This window comes from Ranitomeya variabilis, chromosome 2 (assembly GCF_051348905.1).
Source record: "Ranitomeya variabilis isolate aRanVar5 chromosome 2, aRanVar5.hap1, whole genome shotgun sequence".
In the NCBI taxonomy this organism is placed as follows: domain Eukaryota; kingdom Metazoa; phylum Chordata; class Amphibia; order Anura; family Dendrobatidae; genus Ranitomeya; species Ranitomeya variabilis.
The window spans coordinates 367,385,208-367,405,119 of record NC_135233.1 but is presented as its reverse complement, the minus strand read 5'-3'; the positions used below and the strand labels follow the sequence as shown (position 1 = coordinate 367,405,119).

At 43.9% G+C, this 19,912-nt stretch overlaps 1 protein-coding gene across 1 annotated transcript; it reads right to left on the bottom strand.

Annotated features, from left to right (window-relative positions):
* Positions 1–8,769: 8,769 nt before the first annotated feature.
* LOC143806005 (mRNA decay activator protein ZFP36-like) lies at positions 8,770–13,278 on the bottom strand. The gene is made up of 2 exons (XM_077285885.1): positions 13,143–13,278; positions 8,770–11,005 (listed from the first exon to the last, which is right to left on the bottom strand). The coding sequence occupies exons 1-2, from the start codon at positions 13,176–13,178 to the stop codon at positions 10,103–10,105; spliced, it is 939 nt and encodes a 312-aa protein (XP_077142000.1). The 5' UTR covers positions 13,179–13,278; the 3' UTR covers positions 8,770–10,102.
* Positions 13,279–19,912: the final 6,634 nt, after the last annotated feature.

Genomic DNA, 19,912 nt, shown 5'->3' with positions numbered 1-19,912 from the left:
TGGGCACTGTTTTCTAGGGCACTTGCACCTGGCATTACTATATTATAGACGGTTGCTTTAGAATTTAGAGGGCACATAGTACCACACAGCAGGTGAAGTAAGGCTATGTGCACACGTAGGGAGGGTCCTCTGCGGGTTCTCCTGCAGCGGATTTGATAAATCTGCAGAGCTAAACCGCTGCGGTTATCTCTGCAGATTTATCGCGGTTTGTCTTGCGGTTTCCGCTGCGAGTTTACTCCTACTATTGATGCTGCATATGCAGCAATATGCAGCATCAATAGTAATGTTAAAAATAATTAAAAAAATGGTTATACTCACCCTCTGACGTCCCGATCTCCTCGGCAGCAGCGGCTCAGTATTGGGGTATCGGGCAGTAATAGGGACACATACGGCAGCAGCGGCTCAGTATTGGGGTATCAGGTGTCGTAATAGGGACACATACGGCAGCAGAGGCTCAGTATTGGGGTATCAGGTGTAGTAATAGGGACACATATGGCAGCAGCGGCTCAGTATTGGGGTATCAGGTGCAGTAATAGGGACACATACGGCAGCAGCGGCTCAGTATTGGGGTATCAGGTGCAGTAATAGGGACACATACGGCAGCAGCGGCTCAGTATAGGGGTATCAGGTGCAGTAATAGGGACACATGCGGCAGCAGCGGCTCAGTATTGGGGTATCAGGGGCAGTAATAGGGACACATACGGCAGCCAGCAGCGGTCAGTATTGGGGTATCAGGTGCAGTAATAGGGACACATACGGCAGCAGTGGCTCAGTATTGAGGTATCAGGGGCAGTAATAGGGACACATACGGCAGCAGCGGTTCAGTATTGGGGTATCAGGGGCAGTAATAGGGACACATACGGCAGCAGAGGCTCAGTATTGGGGTATCGGGCAGTAATAAGGACACATATGGCAGCAGCGGCTCAGTATTGTGGTATCAGGTGGAGTAATAGGGACACATACGGCAGTAGCGACTCAGTATTGAGGTATCAGGGGCACTAATAGGGACACATACGGCAGCAGCGGCTCAGTATTGGGGTATCAGGGGCAGTAATAGGGACACATACGGCAGCAGCGGCTCAGTATTGGGGTATCAGGTGCAGTAATAGGGACACATACGGCAGCAGCGGCTCAGTATTGGGGTATCAGGGGCAGTAATAGGGACACATGTGGCAGCAGCAGCTCAGTATTGGGGTATCAGGTGCAGTAATAGGGACACAAACGGCAGCAGCGGCTCAGTATTGGGGTATCAGGGGCAGTAATAGTGACACATATGGCAGCAGCGGCTCAGTATTGTGGTATCAGGTGGAGTAATAGGGACACATACGGCAGTAGCGACTCAGTATTGAGGTATCAGGGGCTGTAATAGGGACACATACGGCAGCAGTGGCTCAGTATTGGGGTATAAGGGGCAGTAATAGAAAGACATATGGCAGCAGCGGCTCAGTATTGGGGTATCAGGTGCAGTAATACGGACACATACGGCAGCAGCGGCTCAGTATTGGGGTATAAGGGGCAGTAATAGAAAGACATATGGCAGCAGCGGCTCAGTATTGGGGTATCAGGGGCAGTAATAGGGACACATACGGCAGCAGCGGCTCAGTATTGGGGTATCAGGGGCAGTAATACGGACACATACGGCAGCAGCGGTTCAGTATTGGGGTATCAGGAGCAGTAATAGGGGGACGTACGGCAGCAGCGGCTCAGTATTGGGGTATCAGGTGCAGTAATAGGGACACATGGCAGCAGCGGCTCAGTATTGGGGTATCAGGGGCAGTAATACGGACACATACGGCAGCAGCGGCTCAGTATTGGGGTATCAGGGGCAGTAATAGGGACACATACGGCAGCAGCGGCTCAGTATTGGGGTATCAGGTGCAGTAATAGGGACACATACGGCAGCAGCGGCTCAGTATTGGGGTATCAGGGGCAGTAATACGGACACATACGGCAGCAGCGGCTCAGTATTGGGGTATCAGGAGCAGTAATAGGGTGACGTACGGCAGCAGCGGCTCAGTATTGGGGTATCAGGTGCAGTAATAGGGACACATGGCAGCAGCGGCTCAGTATTGGGGTATCAGGGGCAGTAATACGGACACATACGGCAGCAGCGGCTCAGTATTGGGGTATCAGGGGCAGTAATAGGGACACATACGGCAGCAGCGGCTCAGTATTGGGGTATCAGGTGCAGTAATAGGGACACATGGCAGCAGCGGCTCAGTATTGGGGTATCAGCAGGATGAGGAGTTTGTGCAGGTTGGGAATAGATGGTGATGGGGCTGGAATATGAGGAGTGAAATGTGTCTGTTGTATTCTCTGCAGACGAGTCCTGGCTGTCAGAAGATGTCATGTTGGTCTGGGCCAGATGGAAAAGACGGGAAAAATGAATGATTCCATCAGAGAATGTCAGCGGTAAGTCATTATCTGTAACTGTGCAGTGATCTCTTATATGTTCTGTATGACTGGTATCTACCACTGACCATATGGCGGTAATATCCATGTTGGTCTTTATATAGAGACTAGACTGTGGCCCGATTCTAATGCATCTAATGTATTCTAGAATATGCATGTCCCCGTAGTATGTGATTCGCGGCAGACTGTGCCCGTCGCTGATTGGTCGAGGCAACCTTTATGACATCATCGTCGCCATGGCAACCATTATGACATCATCGTCGCCATGCTGTGCCCATCTCTGATTGGTCGAGGCCGCCCGACAAACCGTCGACCACTCCATATAAGGTATGGTCTACAAACCGCCAACCACTCCATATAAGGTATGGTCTACAAACCGCCGACCACTCCATATAAGGTATGGTCTACAAACCGCCGACCACTCCATATAAGGTATGGTCTACAAACCGCCGACCACTCCATATAAGGTATCCTGTTTGTAGACCATACCTTATATGGAGTGATTTCCAGGACAGACAGACAGACAGACAGACAGACAGACAGACAGACAGACAGACAGACGGAAAAACCCTTAGACAATTATATATATAGATTATTTTCAGTAACAGCGCGATCATCTGCTGAGGTTCTCCTCCACTATTAGGGTGCGTCACCCAGTTGTAATGAAGGTTACCTGGTTAGCGGCCCACTCAGAAGTTTCGCCCTCCTGAACTGAAACCCTAGCTACGCCTCTGAGATAGATAAGAAATAGATAGATATATAGATAGATAATAGATGATAATCGATAGATTGGTTATAGATAGATAATAGATAAAATAAAAAATAGAGTTGAGGCAGCACACCAACTGTATTAATAAAGTGTTCTTTAATAGCCCATGCAGGGATGTTTCGGTCCCAAGTGTGGACCTTTCTCAAGATATTTGGGTGGTGCGCTCTCGGCGGGGTAGGCTGTCACACACACTTGCTTCTTGCTGATGACAGCGCTCCGCCATGTGATGCCATTATTTACACAGGTGCTGATGGGGCTGATGTCATGTTACATGGATATTTGAAGAGAAGGAAGTGTCTCATCGCTCCGGACCGTCTCCCTGACAACTCCTTACGTGTCATTATAAACACGGCTTGGGTCACTAGTCCTCCGGCTAGGGGCACAGCGCCCGTCCTCACTGTAAATCACTATACGGGGGTCTTCCAAGAATAGGCCCATTCAAAAAGTAACAGTGGGCAGAATTAATTTACCTCAGTAATCACTATTCATCCATGTTGTGACGAGGAAGGCGATATCAGAGGATTGGCCTCGTATTCGGAATGTATGGGGTTAAAGGCACACTCCTACAAAAATTACACTTGAAAAATGAGGAACATATTTTAGCTGTGAAATTGCGAGTGATTTTACAATGTGATGTGTAATGACGCTCCTCAAATGGTTCGGGGGAGCATATGGGTTATTGGGATGGAAGTGTCAATCAGATCTTTGGCATTTTCCACTCAGAGGCATAACTGTGGGGGTGGGGTATTGGGGTATGTGGCCTGGCTATTGGGTGCCACGAGGGTGCCAACAAACTACTTTGTCTTGGTCAGGATTGTTAAACACTATGCCCACGCAGTAAAGTAAATCCTTGCCTAGATAGTGGAAAGTTCATTGTTGACTTTAAAGACGTGGAGGGGAAAGAAGAAGGACACATCTGATTGACCGCCACGCTCAAACCTATTTGATAAAGAGAGCAATTTATTTTTCCAAAGATTTCTTCAATCAGCAAACAATGATCAAGGTCTACTGAAACCATACTAATAATGTAATAAAAGGAAGTCACTGAGGACAAAACTGATGTTCTACCTAGTACAGGATCCTCATGGGTGGAGCTTACAGAGGACCTATCAAGAAAAATTATATTATTTCATTCAAAATCAGGTGTAATAACATTAATCGCTGGGCTGATGTGTACAATGGTAACTGTTGTGCTACAGCAACAACTCAGCGATCCTCCTCTGCATCTGCTGGGAAGACACAATCTATTACCATGATCGGCAAGCAGCTCTTTCTGTGCAGATGACCCATGAAGCTGCCACAAACTGCCTCCTATTTTTTTCAATGTGAACTCCACAGATTTTCCTCATGGAAACTGTGACAGATACCACATTAAATGTCGGACCCCACTGATACTTGACCGGACAACCCCTTTAACCACTCCCCTCATCCCAGGTTTTAGATTTGCGGTATGGACCGCAATGCATGGATCACTTGCGGCCTTATAGATATATATACAGCTGTTGAGTTCGGGTCAAGAGACAGGTGGCTGACGCATCCATCGTGTTCCAGTCCATACTCTAACCATGACACACAGATGGGTGAATCCAACTTTATGGAAAGTGTTCAGACTTGGTGCAGAGGGCAGCACGAGTTGTAAGTGGAGCCCGGCCTACATGTTTGTCAAAGTGATGAGCGCCCAGCACTGGCCTGGTAGAAGGATTCCCTCAGTGACTCTCAAGGACAGTCAGACAACCCCTTCTCACCTCACTCTTCCAACGACATAGGGTCTCAGCAACGTCACGTGAGCATTTCCTTCAGATGCAACGGACAGTCAGAGAGCAGATGCAGAGAGAAGCAGCCGTTGATTGGCTGCAGCGCTCACATGACATAACAATGGAGCAGTGCCGGCACTGGGGGTAAATTTAAGCAGTTTTTTTATTTTACACTGGAGAATATAGCAATTGTAAAGGGGGTTGTTTGAGTGGATGACAACCCTTTTAATAGGGATGTTTGAATCTGCTGAAGTTTTAATTCCATTGTTGCTCAAATTTAGCCAGTTTGCATGAAATTATTGCAAATGGGTTGTTCATTATTATGCTCTGGGGTCTTTCCAGAGAATAATAGGTGTAGGGTGGAAAAAAAAAATATAGTCACTTTGATGCTTCCCTGTCCCACCGTTGCAGCCCCCCGTACGGAACTCTGCGCAGCTCCCTCCATCCAATGCAATGATCTCTTCCTGCATCTTCCCTCTGCTATGGGGATTCCTGCATGGAGTGGTCATGCTGTGCTTCACCTAACACCCAGTAGACTGCTCCTCGGGTGATGCATATTGTCACATAAGAGGCATACGTGATGATGGAAGCCCCAGTGCAGAGTGAAGATCCAAAAACCAGCCTGGAATCTTGCAGTGTTCATTAGAACACAGCATGCTGAGCTGCCAATCCCATGATGGCCGCTCCCATAAACTGTGATTAACATAATTGATATAATTATAGTCATTATTATTCCAAAGGTATTTTTTTTCATATATGTATATATATATATATGTATATATATATATATATATATATATATATATATATATATATATATATATACAGTCTCCTTACTATAATATTCTACAGCATGTGTGAAGGTGATAGGTCCACTAATTAATGGATGCAGAACCAATGAGAGAATCTTCAGTTCCTCAGCTTTTGCCTGGACTTTTCAATTAATATTTCATAGGTTGGTTTGAAAAACAATTGTCAATTTCCGACTCACAATAATGAGTCAGTGTGATTAAGTGTTTCAGTGATTAACCAGAGCCTCACATTTAATTAAGCACAGATTGTTGATCCGGCGAGTCCTGCACGCTGATTCACTTTATGATTATTCACGCTTACATAAGTATTTATTAAACTTCTCTATCATTCTTCACAGGATATAATTAACAATTTCTATTGAAAGTTCCATTATAGGCATGGCTAATTAATAAGGGATCCCACTGGGAAAATCGGAGGGCCACCAAATTATCCGAGAGGACACCTCATACCTTGTTCTTATAGATTGTGCCCATAACCAGGTAGGGACTGTGTCTAAAAAAAACCATTCCTCTTTGCATGTTTGCACCTCTTTGTCCATACCCCGTCCATAAATGGCTGTCCAGGTCATACCTACCTTCACAACACACTCCTCTATAGAAAAAGGGCATGGTGGGCCCCATACGGTGATTTTTTTTTTATAAAGTCAGGCACATGTAAAAAAAAAAAAAAACATTTATAGAGCCATATAGAATATATGCCGTTTTTGAGAGAATCATCAGAGCTATGCCAGCCATTTAGTCTGTTTTCCTCCAAGACGCCATATTCCTGTCTTGTTTAAATAGTAAAGTTTCTTCTTAAAGGGTCACCATCATTTTCATTTTTTTCCCCCATAAATCAATAATATACATGAAAATATGAAACTTTGTAATATATCTTATTAGAGAAATGTGCTTCTTTCTTCTCCTGGACTTCAGTGAATACAGATTTTCCCCCATGAATTGATAATGAAAGCTCAGTCCAGGAAAAGAAAGAAACAGATTTCTCTGATAAGATATATTACATAGTTTCTTATTTTCACTTGTACTATTGATTTCTGAAATAAAAAATGTTAAACAACAATTACTCTTTAAGGAGTGAAGCTGTGCAATGATCTTTGGGAAAATATGCAAATAGTCTCTTTACGGAGGAAGAGTACAGGGTTTCTAGTACCACCTCCTAGGAATCAGTATTGAGCTTTGCCACAGGAGTTGGGATATAAAGCTAAATCAGGCTCCTCTTTAAAAGAAAATAACCTCCATTTGCAACTGTCTTTGCCTGAAGGGTTTATGTTCATTTAAAGGGGTTTAACGGGATTACAGGAATTGGGGAGACTAAATTATTCTGTGTGAATCGTGCTGTAGTGAGTGTCTGACTACTATTCGCAAAGATGGAGCTGTGGTGAGCATGTTCAACCACCATTGCTAAAGATGCAACTGTAGTGAGCATGTCCGACCACAATTCCTAAAGATGGAGCTGTAGTTAGCATGTCCGACCACCATTCCTAAAGATGGAGCTGTAGTGAGCATTTCCGACCACCATTGCTAAAGATGGAGCTGTAGTGAGCATGTGTGACCACCATTGCTAAAGATGCAACTGTAGTGAGCATGTCTGACCACCACTACTAAATATGGAAATGTAGTGAGTATCTGAACCCACTACTCCTAAAGATGGAGCTGTAGTGAGCATGTGCGACCACTATTCCTGAAGACGGAACTGTAGCGAGCATGTGTGACCACTATTCCTAAAGATGGAGCTGTAGTGAGCATGTGCGACCACTATTCCTAAAGATGGAGCTGTAGTGAGCATGTCCGACCACCATTCCTAAATATGGAGCTGTAGTGAGCATTTCCGACCACCATTGCTAAAGATGGAGCTGTAGTGAGCATGTCTGACGACCATTGCTAAAGATGGAGCTGTAGTGAGCATGTCCGACCACCATTCCTAAAGATGGAGCTGTAGTGAGCATTTCCGAACAGCATTGCTAAAGATGGAGCTGTAGTGAGCATGTCTGACGACCATTGCTAAAGATGGAGCTGTAGTGAGCATGTCCGACCACCATTGCTAAAGATGGAGCTGTAGTGAGTATGTCTGACCACCATTGCTAAAGATGGAGCTGTAGTGAGCATGTGTGACCACCATTGCTAAAGATGCAACTGTAGTGAGCATGTCTGACCACCACTACTAAATATGGAAATGTAGTGAGTATCTGAACCCACTACTACTAAAGATGGAGCTGTAGTGAGCATGTGCGACCACTATTCCTAAAGACGGAACTGTAGTGAGCATGTGTGACCACTATTCCTAAAGATGGAGCTGTAGTGAGCATGTGCGACCACTATTCCTAAAGATGGAACTGTAGTGAGCATGTGCGACCATCATTGCTAAAGATCGAGCTGTAGTGAGCATGTGTGACCACCACTACTAAATATGGAAATGTAGTTAATATGTGCAACCACAATTTTTAAAGATGGAGCTGTAGTGAGAATGTCTGACGACTATTTCTAAAATTTGGACTGTAGTGAGCATGTGTGACCACCATTTCTAAAGATGAAGCAGTAGAAGACATGTGTGACCAACACTACTAAAGATAGAAGTTTAGTGAGTATGTGAGACCACCACTCCTAAAGTTGGAGCTGTAGTGAGCATGTGTGACCACTATTCCCAAATATGAAGCTGTAGTGAGCACCAATCCTAAAGATGGAACTGTAGAGAGCATGTGCGACCACCATTCTTAAAGTCCATGATTGGAGCAGTGGTCACACATGCTCACAACTGCAACATACGCACAATTAAATTTGGGACACTGATCTCTTGATCCCAATCGAACCCCTGATGATCATACATTTATCACCTATGCTGTGGATAGGGGATACATGTTTATGGGACAATGACTCTAAGAGACCATTGTAGTGTAAGATTGTGACATAGTGGACCTTCAGAAGGACAAACCTAGAGGGGTCCTATAGTGCAGCCAAGATTCTTCATGGTACCTATTTTACCATTCCCCATTCCTCAGGTTCCCCAGACAAGAAATAAGCCATATTTATGCAAATTTATCTTTTTATTAGCTTCATTTATTTCACTTAAGTGATTACAAACTTATTTTCTGACAAATATATATTATTTCCAAAAATAATACAAAAAAGATAAATAGATATAAAATTTATTTGGTAATAAATAGGACATAAATAGATACATATGTGTTAGAAGATACACACTTTGGATTACTATGATCACGGTATTAATTACTACTGGATTTTTTTGCTGATATTTCCCATAAAGCACCTGATTTTAACTCCTGTATCAGCCATCCTGTGAGGTATAAGGCACACTGTAAAGATCCTAGAGATGGGAGTACTAAAATGCATTGCGCAGGGTTGTCATAATACCAAGAATGAGAAGCCTTGCGTGGTATTTAGGACTTCATGGAATTTCACTCTTAGGCACAGACTTGGCGCCAGTTATGGACCAATCAACATAACGACGCATCGCTAATGAATTCTCACACCTCATTGGTCTATTACAGGTATAGTAGGGCGTATTACATGCCTCATTTATCAGTGGGGTACTAAGTCGAGGCAATACTACAGATCTTGACGTCTTCCAGAGACTCAAGTTATATATAAGAGCAAGGGGCATGCAAAAAAGTCAACGGGAGGGGAAAATGGTGGTACCTGAATGTCAGGGATGGGTATACACAGTGTAGTGTATATTATGCATGTAGTAGTGTATCGGTATAATACACAATGATATTGTAATATTATAGTATTGTATTATAACATTGCAATGCATTGCAGCACTTCCAGAAAAGTTTAAAAGTTTTTTGGGGGGCGGTGAGGGGGGGGTTCACAGGAGTAAAAAGTCAGGCTTTTTTTCACAACTGGGATACTGGTCCACGCTGGGTCCCGTTCCCCCAAAGTTTAGGTCCAGCCCAAACTATGGGAGAGGAGACTAGGGGCAGTAAACATGCTATACACCTTGTTTTGCTACATGAATTCAGAGCTTGACCCCAATCTACAGTACACAGCAAGTAGTAGGGTAGGCCCTTACACAAGAAAATGCACCTGTCATCTCCGGAATCTTACAGGACTCCATATCCGCATAGGTTAACAATAGACTTTTTGTTTGTTGGAAAAGGGCGGTTTCCATATGTGCAAAAACAGTCATGTCTCTCAAGGCTACTTTTGAAGCCTTCACCCCAAACTGCGTAAAGCCCTGAGAATCAACGAAAAGGCACTTGATTAGAGGTGGTTCTTCTGCCGGTAGTTGTAACTTCACAGAACTTTTTTTTTGTTTCGTAAGTGTCCCGATGCTTGTGTGACAGCAGGGCTGAAATTAAAATTTTGTTCTGATGCTTTTCTCCACATTTAATTCCTCAATCAGATACAGAAAGCCTGTGGAAGATAGGCAATCGCTTGTTAGTAAGCGCTTGACTTGGCACCTCAAAAACTGGAGACTCGGAGCCACTGCTGTAACACTCGTTTTCGGTCAAGGAACTGGAAGAAGGTGAACGTAGGAGTTGATAGTTGGAGAAAGGGTCTTGAACAAGATTCCCAGCTCTGGAGCATCGGCATGAGCAACAACGAGTACAGGAATCCATTCCTTTGAGGGAAGACACATGGCTTCTGGTCTCAGAAGGAGCAGGAGAGAAGATTGAATCACTGGGAGGAGGAGATACTGATGGAGCTCTGGAGAACGAAGCAGGATCTGGAAAACCTGGTGGTGGAGGAGAGGCTCTTCTAATGGGTACACCGCTGTAGCTGAGACTTTGGCGTAGAACGTGTTGAGGTTGAGGACAACTACCTTGTTCAGCTGGGTGGTGGATAAAATTGCATCGAGACCCATATGGGCACTCTCCATAGAGGTGGAACTTGTGGCAATACTCTGTCTTGTACTTTGGATGACGGTTTGGTTCTCTTAGCTCACCTTGACCATGAGCAAACTGGCATTTGGAGCCATATTTACAGGTACCTGTTTCAGAAAAGGTACGACACAGCTCTGTCTTGTAACGAGGTGATGGAGCAGGAAGAGAAGGCAATGGAGCTTTCAAAGGAGGGAATCCCGGTGGCGGTGGAGGTAGTGCTGCTCGGGGCCCTTCGGTAAGGCTGATGGAACGATCGGCTCTGAATGGAGCACGGTGAGGCTCAAAATTCCAACGAGCAGACCACTTTGTTTCATCATAGACTTCAGGGGCACAAGAATGTCTCCTCTTGGTGTTGGTGAAGATATGGTCATTGGTGTTCTCTATGTCTTCTGACAAATTCAAGTTGCGAAGGTTCTGGAGGTTTACATAATGCAAAAGAGTTAGGGTGATACCTAGGCCAAACCCAACCATTGTCAATGCAGTGCTTTAAGTTTGTGATCCATACCTTAGTACCATAACTATATATTAACAACACAACAAGAAAAACAAGTTCTCTCATACCCATAAGACCAGGTGTATGTGTGTCCTACATACATATAGATGGCAAAGTACATGATTTATATTATCTGCAACATTCACATCGAAAAAAAAGTCTGAAAGTCAAATCATTTCAGCTGTGCATTCAAACAGGAAGCCTGGCCCTCATTCTTTGTCAAATTTATGTATATAGGACAGACAGACAAGCAGAAGCTTGTCAGACAAGCAGAGTTGTATCTGAATATGATGGGCCTGAGGCAAAAATACAACCCATCCATGAAACAGAACAAGCAGCTGGAAAGTGGCAAAGTATAAGGCCTGGCAGGACAGAGGGGTAGTAATGTATAAGGACTGGTGGGACAGAGGGTAGTAATGTATGAGGACTGGTAGGATAGAGGGGTAATAATGTATGAGGACTGGTACAGCTGAGGGAAAGTCAAATATAAGGACTGATAGGACAGAGTGGTAGTAATGTTTGAGGACTGGAGGGACAGAGGGTAGTAATGTAAGGAGACTGGTGAGGTTGGGGAAAAGTAAGTATAAGGAATGATAGGACAGAGGTAGTAAAGTATAGAGACCGGTAGGACAGAGTGGTAGTAATGTAAAAGGACTGGTAGGATAGCGGGAAAGTAAAGTATAAGGACTAGTAGAATAGAGGGGTAGTAAAGTATAAGAACTGGTAGGACAGAGGGAAAGTAAAGTATAAGTATAGGAAGAACAGATGGAAAGTAAATGATAATGACTGGTATGGCAGAGGAGTAGCAAGGGATAAGGACCAGTAGTACTGAGTGATAGTAATGTATAAGGTCCGATAGGGCCGAGGGGTAGAAGTGTACGAGGACTGGTAGGATAGACGTGTACTGGTAAGGCAAAGGGGTAGTAATGTACTATGCCTGGGAAACAGCATTACAAGAGTTAAGCGGAAGTAGATGTGAGTCATGGCAAGTTATGAGGACTGTCAGAAAAAAACAGCCAAGTGACAGCACATTTTCAGGACTGACAGCAGATAAGGTTTTATGGCATAGAAAGGTCCAAGGTCTAAGAGGAATCGTGCAACAAAAGTGGTAAAGTTCAAAAGACAATAATAGACAAGAAGTACTCAACCCCACCGACACTTGAGCTGGGACAGGACAGAGGGGTACAAAGGTTAGTTGACGAGGCACAGAAGACAGACTATGAGGTATGAAGCACAACTGTCAGGAATGCAAAGGTCTAAGATTCACGAAGAGCCACCTATTGACAGGGGTATTGGGTAACACAACCACGGAGTGACGGGCAGGTGCAGAAACAGGGTGACATTCATACAAAAAGTGACAGCAGACAGGACAAGAGAATGAGGTCAGTCCAGCTTAGTTGTCATGGCAGGTTTTATCTCTAAAGTCGTCCATGGCCCTGGTTACATGAGCCCAATGAAGGGATGTGAGATATCAGGCAGCACCGGTACCTCTGGGTCTATCCTACAGACTGAGGGCACTACCGACAACCCTTTCCATCTTGATTTTACCTGTTCCACTCTGCGACCTTTCCAGATCCTCCTAAACACTACAGTCCCTTGACCTCTGCATCGGATAGTCCATATTGTAGCCAAAAACAGACTGCCTATCCTATCTCCCGACCCTACGGACGTCCTCATGAGCTTTTAGGACCCACCGACAACCCTTTCCTCTCTGATTTTATCTGTTCTACTCTGCAACCCTTCCAAATGCAACAGTCCCTTGACCTTCACATCACCTCTGTGTCCGGTCTATATCCAAGTCCCAACCTATACGTTATCCCCCCTTAGTGACCCTGCATTTCCTATGTAGGGGTCCCACCCTATCAGTCCACCTAACGTAGACACAGTTACGTTAAAAAAAAGTCACAACACAATAACAAAGTTATACAAAACATTACAATACGGATTCTGGAGCAATTCTGTAGAATATGGAACCTTAAGGAACTATAATGTTCTCTCTACCCTTGAGAAAAGATCCCTCTCCCCCCAAATGCCAAGTGGCACTCCCCAAGGTCTCACCTCGTAGATTGTTTGTATATCCAGCATTGTGGACATAATGATCCAAAAAATAAGTGCTTGCTCCTACACCCAGTGATTCTTGTGAGCAGTCAGTGCAGTACAGAGCCTCCCAGCCGCCTTCCTTATATACAGTGGTGATACCCCACCTACAAATGATGTCACCCTTAGGGTGAAGTCCAGAGAGGAGGATAAGGGAAGGGTGGTGGAGGGGGGGAGGCGTTAGCTAATCTCTCTCCTTGCTTAGGAAAACAAGTCAGTCTCCAGCCAAGATCACATTATGAGAAGGAAGGGAGGGTGGGGGGAGGAAAAAAAAAAGCAAATGAAAGAGTGAAAAGGGAGAAAGAATGCAAAGAGGGCAGAAGAGAGAAACTAAGGAAACTGGAGAAAGAAAACAAGAAGAGAAGAAGGAAAGCGAGGCAGGCACGGCATATTACAAGGGATTAACCTTATTGAGAAGTGCTTAAAGCACGGGACAATGGTGGCTTTTATTAGACTTGCTCTATCTCGGTGCCATCGTAAGGTCTAGACCGTCATCACAATTTCTCAACATTGTCTGAAACAGTCAACTAAAAGACTCTGCTCGTACAAAAGTGCAAGAATAGGCACTAGGAATTATTGTGTGTGGCCCCTTTAAATGAAACTTTTCCAAACTATGCTTTAAGGATTAATATGTGTGGCTCCTTTAAATGAAACTTTCCAAACTATACTTTAAGGATTAGCATGCGTGGCTCCTTTAAATTAAATTTTCAAGTATATGCATTAAGGATTAGTATGTATGGCCCCTTTAGATGAAACTTTACAGCATATGCCTTGATTATTAGCATTTGTGGCCCCTTTAAATGAAGCTTTCAAGCATATGCATTAAGGATTAGGGTGCCTGGTCCCTTTAAATTAACCTTTTCAATCTGTATATTAAGGATTAGCATGCGTGGCCCCTTTAAATGAAACTATGTCAACACTGCAGGTCTCCACAACCCCCTGGAATGCACGTCAATATAATATATACACAAATCATAAGCCGGGAGGACTTTCTTCTGTATCAGTTCTTAGAAATGCAGTCAGCAAGTTAGCACTGGCGCAAGACTTCTGTCATCACGCTGTTACTTATGTGTTCCCCTTTTTCATTGTTTTTTTGCTTTTTCCTATGCACATGGGCAGAGTGATGTTTGGCCTTTTATTATAGAGAGGCAGGTGCAAAAATGACCTGACCAGGGCACATTTTCTCCTGTCATTGTGTGGTTATTATTATTATTTATTGTTATAGCGCCATTTATTCCATGGTTATCTGTATTGGTAACGGGTGGACCCTCATTTGGGACCTTCACAATAAAGTCGGCACTTTAAAGACCACCTATGTCACTGGATGACCCAACACATCCATGTGCTTGATTTAAAAAAATGCATCATGTAATACTCCTTTTGGCCAGTGGTGGCACTGCAGGGAGTTTTAACACTTATTACAAGGTTCTTTGACAGATTGCGGCTGATCACTGACAATCACAGCAGAAGGAAACCTGTCCAAAGTAGAGATCCCCTTTAAGGGGTTGTTCCCATCTTGGACGATAAGTATTGTTGCATTATCTGGGTAAAAACAAGCAATTTTACAAAAGTTTGAGCCGTTCTTGAAACTTATTTACACGTTTCATTTGTATACAGCTTGCTGTGACGGACCACCATTGCTGTCTAGCATTGGTGGTCGAACATGCACAGTGCTTAAAAGCTTGTAAGCACTGGTCAGGATCGCCTGAGCGTGCAGCTACCTCCTAATCCTGGCTAGCTTCAGCGCAATGCATATTATATTGACAGCAGCGGTGGTCGGTGTCCCAGGCAACCAGCTGTAAACAAAATAAAACTGTTAATATCTCAAAAACGGCTGCAAATTTTAATGAACAGTAAATTGCAAAAGTGTTTGTTTTTACATGAACTATCTGAAAATATCCTTTTATAAATAAAGTGATACTAACCCCTTTAAGAACATTGAGCAGTTTACTATTTGTTTGTATTTTCGGCTGACTGCCATTCATTTTAGGTGTTAAAATGTTAATTCGGCATTCCTTTAAATCCAGTGTGAGATCCGCCGGCTTTTATTTCTTTTTCTTAAACATTAACTTGAGTGGATGCTGGAAGTTTTGGTGATCATAAAAGCGGAGTGTAAATATTACCGGCTCCGAGTTCCCGTAAGTTCTTCACTGCTTCATGCTCGTAAAAGTGGCAGGCAGCTGCTGGCAGCGCGGCGTGTACGGTCAGGCTGCCAGCGTGTTAATAAATGAAACATTTCCTTCATATATTTCCTCCATTCCATGGAATCACTTATTATGCTAGGCAGGCATCCCAAAAAAGTTTCCGCTGCTTCTTAAAGTCCAACTCCACAACGTGGACTACTGCACCGCAGAATCCCTGTTATTCCTCATCCTTCAGCCCTCAGTCACAGCCTAGTAAGCACTTAATCCTGCACTGCACACGTACATCCGCATGACCACTGCAGCCAATCACCGGCCTCAACAGCGCCATGCTTTACATGCAAGCATTACAGCCAGTGATTGCTTCTATCAGCCACCATTGGGGGAAAACAGAGTGTAAAGGTATTTCCTAAAATATTTTACCTACTGCGTACAGATTTCGGGATCCATTGTGGGAGCTCACAAAGTGCTCGATCACATCTGCGATAGCAGAATTTTGAAAGCAGCTCTGGAGGTGATTGGAGAAAATTCAATATGGATACAAAACCAGTAAAGTGTTTGCAAAATTATGTAACTTTTTGGGAAATTAGTGTAATTAAATACATCTCCACAAATTTAAAGAGTTTGTACCAAGTTTTGATCTTATCGCTTATCCATAGCCATAGGATAGGGGATAACTTAGCGATCACTGAGGGTCCGACCGGAGAGTGGGGCTCTGCAGAGCCTTGTCTTGTCGGGTGGGAAGCTGAACAAGTGCACATCGGCTCAATTCATTCACTATGGGACTTCTAGAGATAGCCAAGCGTTTCGCTCAGCTCCCTGTGGTGATGACTACTATCTACATTCGGACCCTCAGCAATCAGTAAGTTGTCACTTAACCTATTGATAGGGGATAACTATCAAAATTTGGAACAAACTCTTTTTTAAGGCACATTTACATGGGCCACTAATAATGAACAGAATGAGCATTCATTCCAGATCACTGACCGACATATGTTAGCGGTCAGCCCGCAAAACACGGCCTTATGTCTTTTGTAAGCAAGGGACTTGACATGAAAAAAAAGGGCTTCAAACGAGCGTCGATCAACTTGTTATCTCATCGATCAGCTCTTGGTATTGACCTCAAGATGTAGAATTACCAACAAGTATCTCTGGTTAGTAGTCCAAGGCTCCAGCCGGGGTGGAACAGTTATCTCTGTCTACAGTTACGCCCTTGGCTACATATCGTACACCCTGTAAATATACTGCTCTACCGGTACCAGAACAAAGGATAAAAAGATTACACAGAACATAAGAAAAGGATAGAAAGGGGACAAGGTGGGCCATGTTCATATATTAAGTGCCCGTGGTACAGGGGCCCATAAGAGTACCAGTCATAGCGTCACTAGAGGAGCGTAAGCTACATTGCCCAAGAACCAAGTCAATCAGTGTGCCTCAGAAGAATGACAGCCATGGTGCCAATACTAAGGTTTAAAGCCAAGGTGGGTACTGCTACTCGTGAAGACTTTCTGGGAAAAAAAGGATTTCAATAAGCTATCCTCAAGGAGGAAGAAAGCTGGTACTCCGATGACAACTTGTAGAGGAAGCCATACCCTTGTCTGCAGATGGATGTCTCTTTTGAAGGACACTTTGGTCCGTAGTCAAGAGGAAAGGCCTGATTAACGCGTCAGACATGGCTTATAGGGTAGATTCAGAGTGCCAGTGTGCTTTTTGGAGGAGAGCTAATTGGCATAGTATAGAGACAGTACCTTGTGCCACAGATGTGTCAGCCATAGTTTCTGTAGGACAGAGCCAAGGTGTCTCCAGAACCGAGTCAGCCATAGTGCCCTCAGAAGAGTGTGCTAGTAAAGGTGACCCAGTACAAAGAGAATATCACTATCACACTGCCAGAAGAAGACAGTGCTCCTCAAGCAAGTCAGTCACTATTTCCCCACAATAGTGTCCCACAAGAGGGCCATCCACAGTTTTCCCAGAGCAATGTGAACTACAGTACCCGCATAACAATGACAGCAGCAGAGTCCCTAGAACAGTATTAGCCACAGTGCTCAAAGCCGGCCATGGAATAGTACCAGCCACAGTGCCGCGAACAGAGTCAGCCACAGAACTTACCATTTCCAAGTAGTCGAGCTGCTGTCTTTCAATAGATACGTGGGCAGCTAGACCATTCCAACTACAGAAGATAGCCAAACACGTGACCTAAATGCCACTTGAAGGCTATTTCACTTGGAAATTATCTTATCCATTGATGGTAATGCTAAAAGGCTTTTGGTGGAATAGGTTAACAGGTTTTTCAGAGCAGATGCCCAAGTGAAAATTGCTACCTACAATTGGCTGTATATGGGGGTCTTCCATACCATCTGCTATAGACTAGAAAATGTCCAAGACACCTTCACATTCTCAAATACCAATTCTGTTGCATCGTCTCAGTGGCCTTTGCCGGCCTTCCAGCCATGACCTCAGGAAGAAACTCTACACTGGGCATATAAATCAGGTCGTGTATGGCCTGTATAGCCCATAGTGAACCTATCATGGCTGACAGGTCTACTATTACATTATAGAACATTACGCCCCAGTTATATAATGAGATTGAAGACTAGGGCTCCAGGGAAATTAGCATTAATAGTCTCTATCCCCTGGCATATGTTATCTAGGGCAGGTTACAGAGTACAGACCTAGTAACAGAGCTCTATAAACCCCATCAAGTAACCAGAGCTGTTCTGCTGCAGTCGGAAGTCGTTTCAGTAAAAGTCCCGGCCCATTTGCACAGAGGGAGGACGGTTTCCCATGTTTGGCTTGGCAAAGCAACACTACCGAGTTGTGTAACAGGCTCATATGTCTCAATACTTTGATTTCCAGGAAGTTTACGCCCCGCAGTGAGGAACTCATCAGAACTTGTAGTACTTTAGAAAAGAATTTGCCTGAAAAGCTTGCTTTTTTTAATAGAATATGTATAGGGCGGAGGTGGAATAAAGAGATGAATGAAATATTAGCTACATGAAATTATTATTGTATTGTTACATAGGAGAACAGGCACCCAGTGTGTGTGTATATCACAATATATGTATGTTAGCATCCTCGGATAAGGTGTTATCTCAGCACGCTTGTGCGCTAACCGAGTGTCTTCGGCGTTCGAATACTATGTTCTAGTCCCCATGGCTGCATGTCTCGTGGATGTTCGACAGCCACAACACATACAGGGATTGCCTAACAGACAGATAATCTCTACATGTGTTGCTGCTTTCGAACAGGAGAGAGACATGCAACCGCGGGAACTAGAACATATTAATTGAGCAAGCCGAAGACACTCAGTTAGTGCACAAGCGTGCTCAGAAAACACCTTATCGTTCGCTTATCACTAATATAGTGGTTGTACTGTATACTTCCTATGTGTTACATCCGTGCATATGATAAACACTGATCGTTCATAAAATGAAAACTAAAATTGTGTAGGTTCATGTTGTGCCACCAAAACATCACCGATCTATCAATACATGGACTCCACATAACCTTGAAAATTTCTTGTGGTATCTGGCCCCAATACGGTTGGCAACAAATTCTTTACTTTGTGTAGGTTACAATGTGGTGATCTCATGGTACAATAGTTTTTCGATGGGATCGGACCAGATGGGCTAGTCTTCACTATGCATGACCTTCCTTAGACCATAGGATAGTTACTAGTGACTGAGCATTGGGAATACCCCATCTGTCAATTTGGAAATGATCTGACCTTGTTGTCTAGACTTCACAATTTGTCTCTTCTCAAAGTGACCCAGATCCTAAAGGCCCTCATAAATATTAGACTAAAGTATGTCTGAATTCAGCGATAGTGTGTATAGGGCTTCTTGATTGGCCCTCAACAAGGGAAGAATTTGGCATATTGGATTTCCAATGGTCAATTCTTTGGCTTTTCAAGAGATAAGACACCGCCAGAGGAGTGCATGAGGGGTTTAGGGGAGATAGATATTGGTCAAATATTGTCCTGCCAGTGGCTATCTAATGTGTAGGGAGACCCATTTTTTTCTGCTTTCAACACATCAACTTCAAGAGCTGACTTGAAGATATCTCAAAAGGTGCCACAATGGATGATTAGTGATCAAGGCTAAGACAGTTAATCAAAAGGCATAGATACTACACAACAACATTTTTTGGAGCTAGACTGGACATTGTACCATTGGGTTCCCTGGTACCAATAGTTTACTACAATGCAGATTACGACCAGATGCCAAGGGTTTTATATCTTCCCTCAGTTGATAACATCCTAATTCAGCCATAATAGCAAAAAAAAAAAATTGGCACTCGATCTGATCACCATTTCTCACTTTTGTGAGAAGTTCTTGCCTTTTTCTAAGAATTCATAAAACAAGCAGAACCATGGTTATATGGTGCCAGATCTCCATTGCGCAATTTTTCTAGAATCCTCCAAGGACACACCTATGAGGAAATCCGGTACATGCAACCGCTCACCACCACGTCATGCACACATTAAAATAGACTAATACACACTTTTTCCAGTTCAAATATGCTAAGCATGTATCGAGTGAGAGTGTGCGGCTGCCTTTAGGCTAAAATGGCAGAGAACGTAAATTAAGA

Bases quoted from the DNA above. Each gene is read 5' to 3' on its own strand.
- LOC143806005 (XM_077285885.1), bottom strand. From the start codon at position 13,178: ATGTCCACAATGCTGGATATACAAACAATCTACGAG. The intron at 11,006-13,142 runs GTGAGACCTTGG...GTAAACCTCCAG, and splicing joins ATATACAAACAATCTACGAG to AACCTTCGCAACTTGAATTT.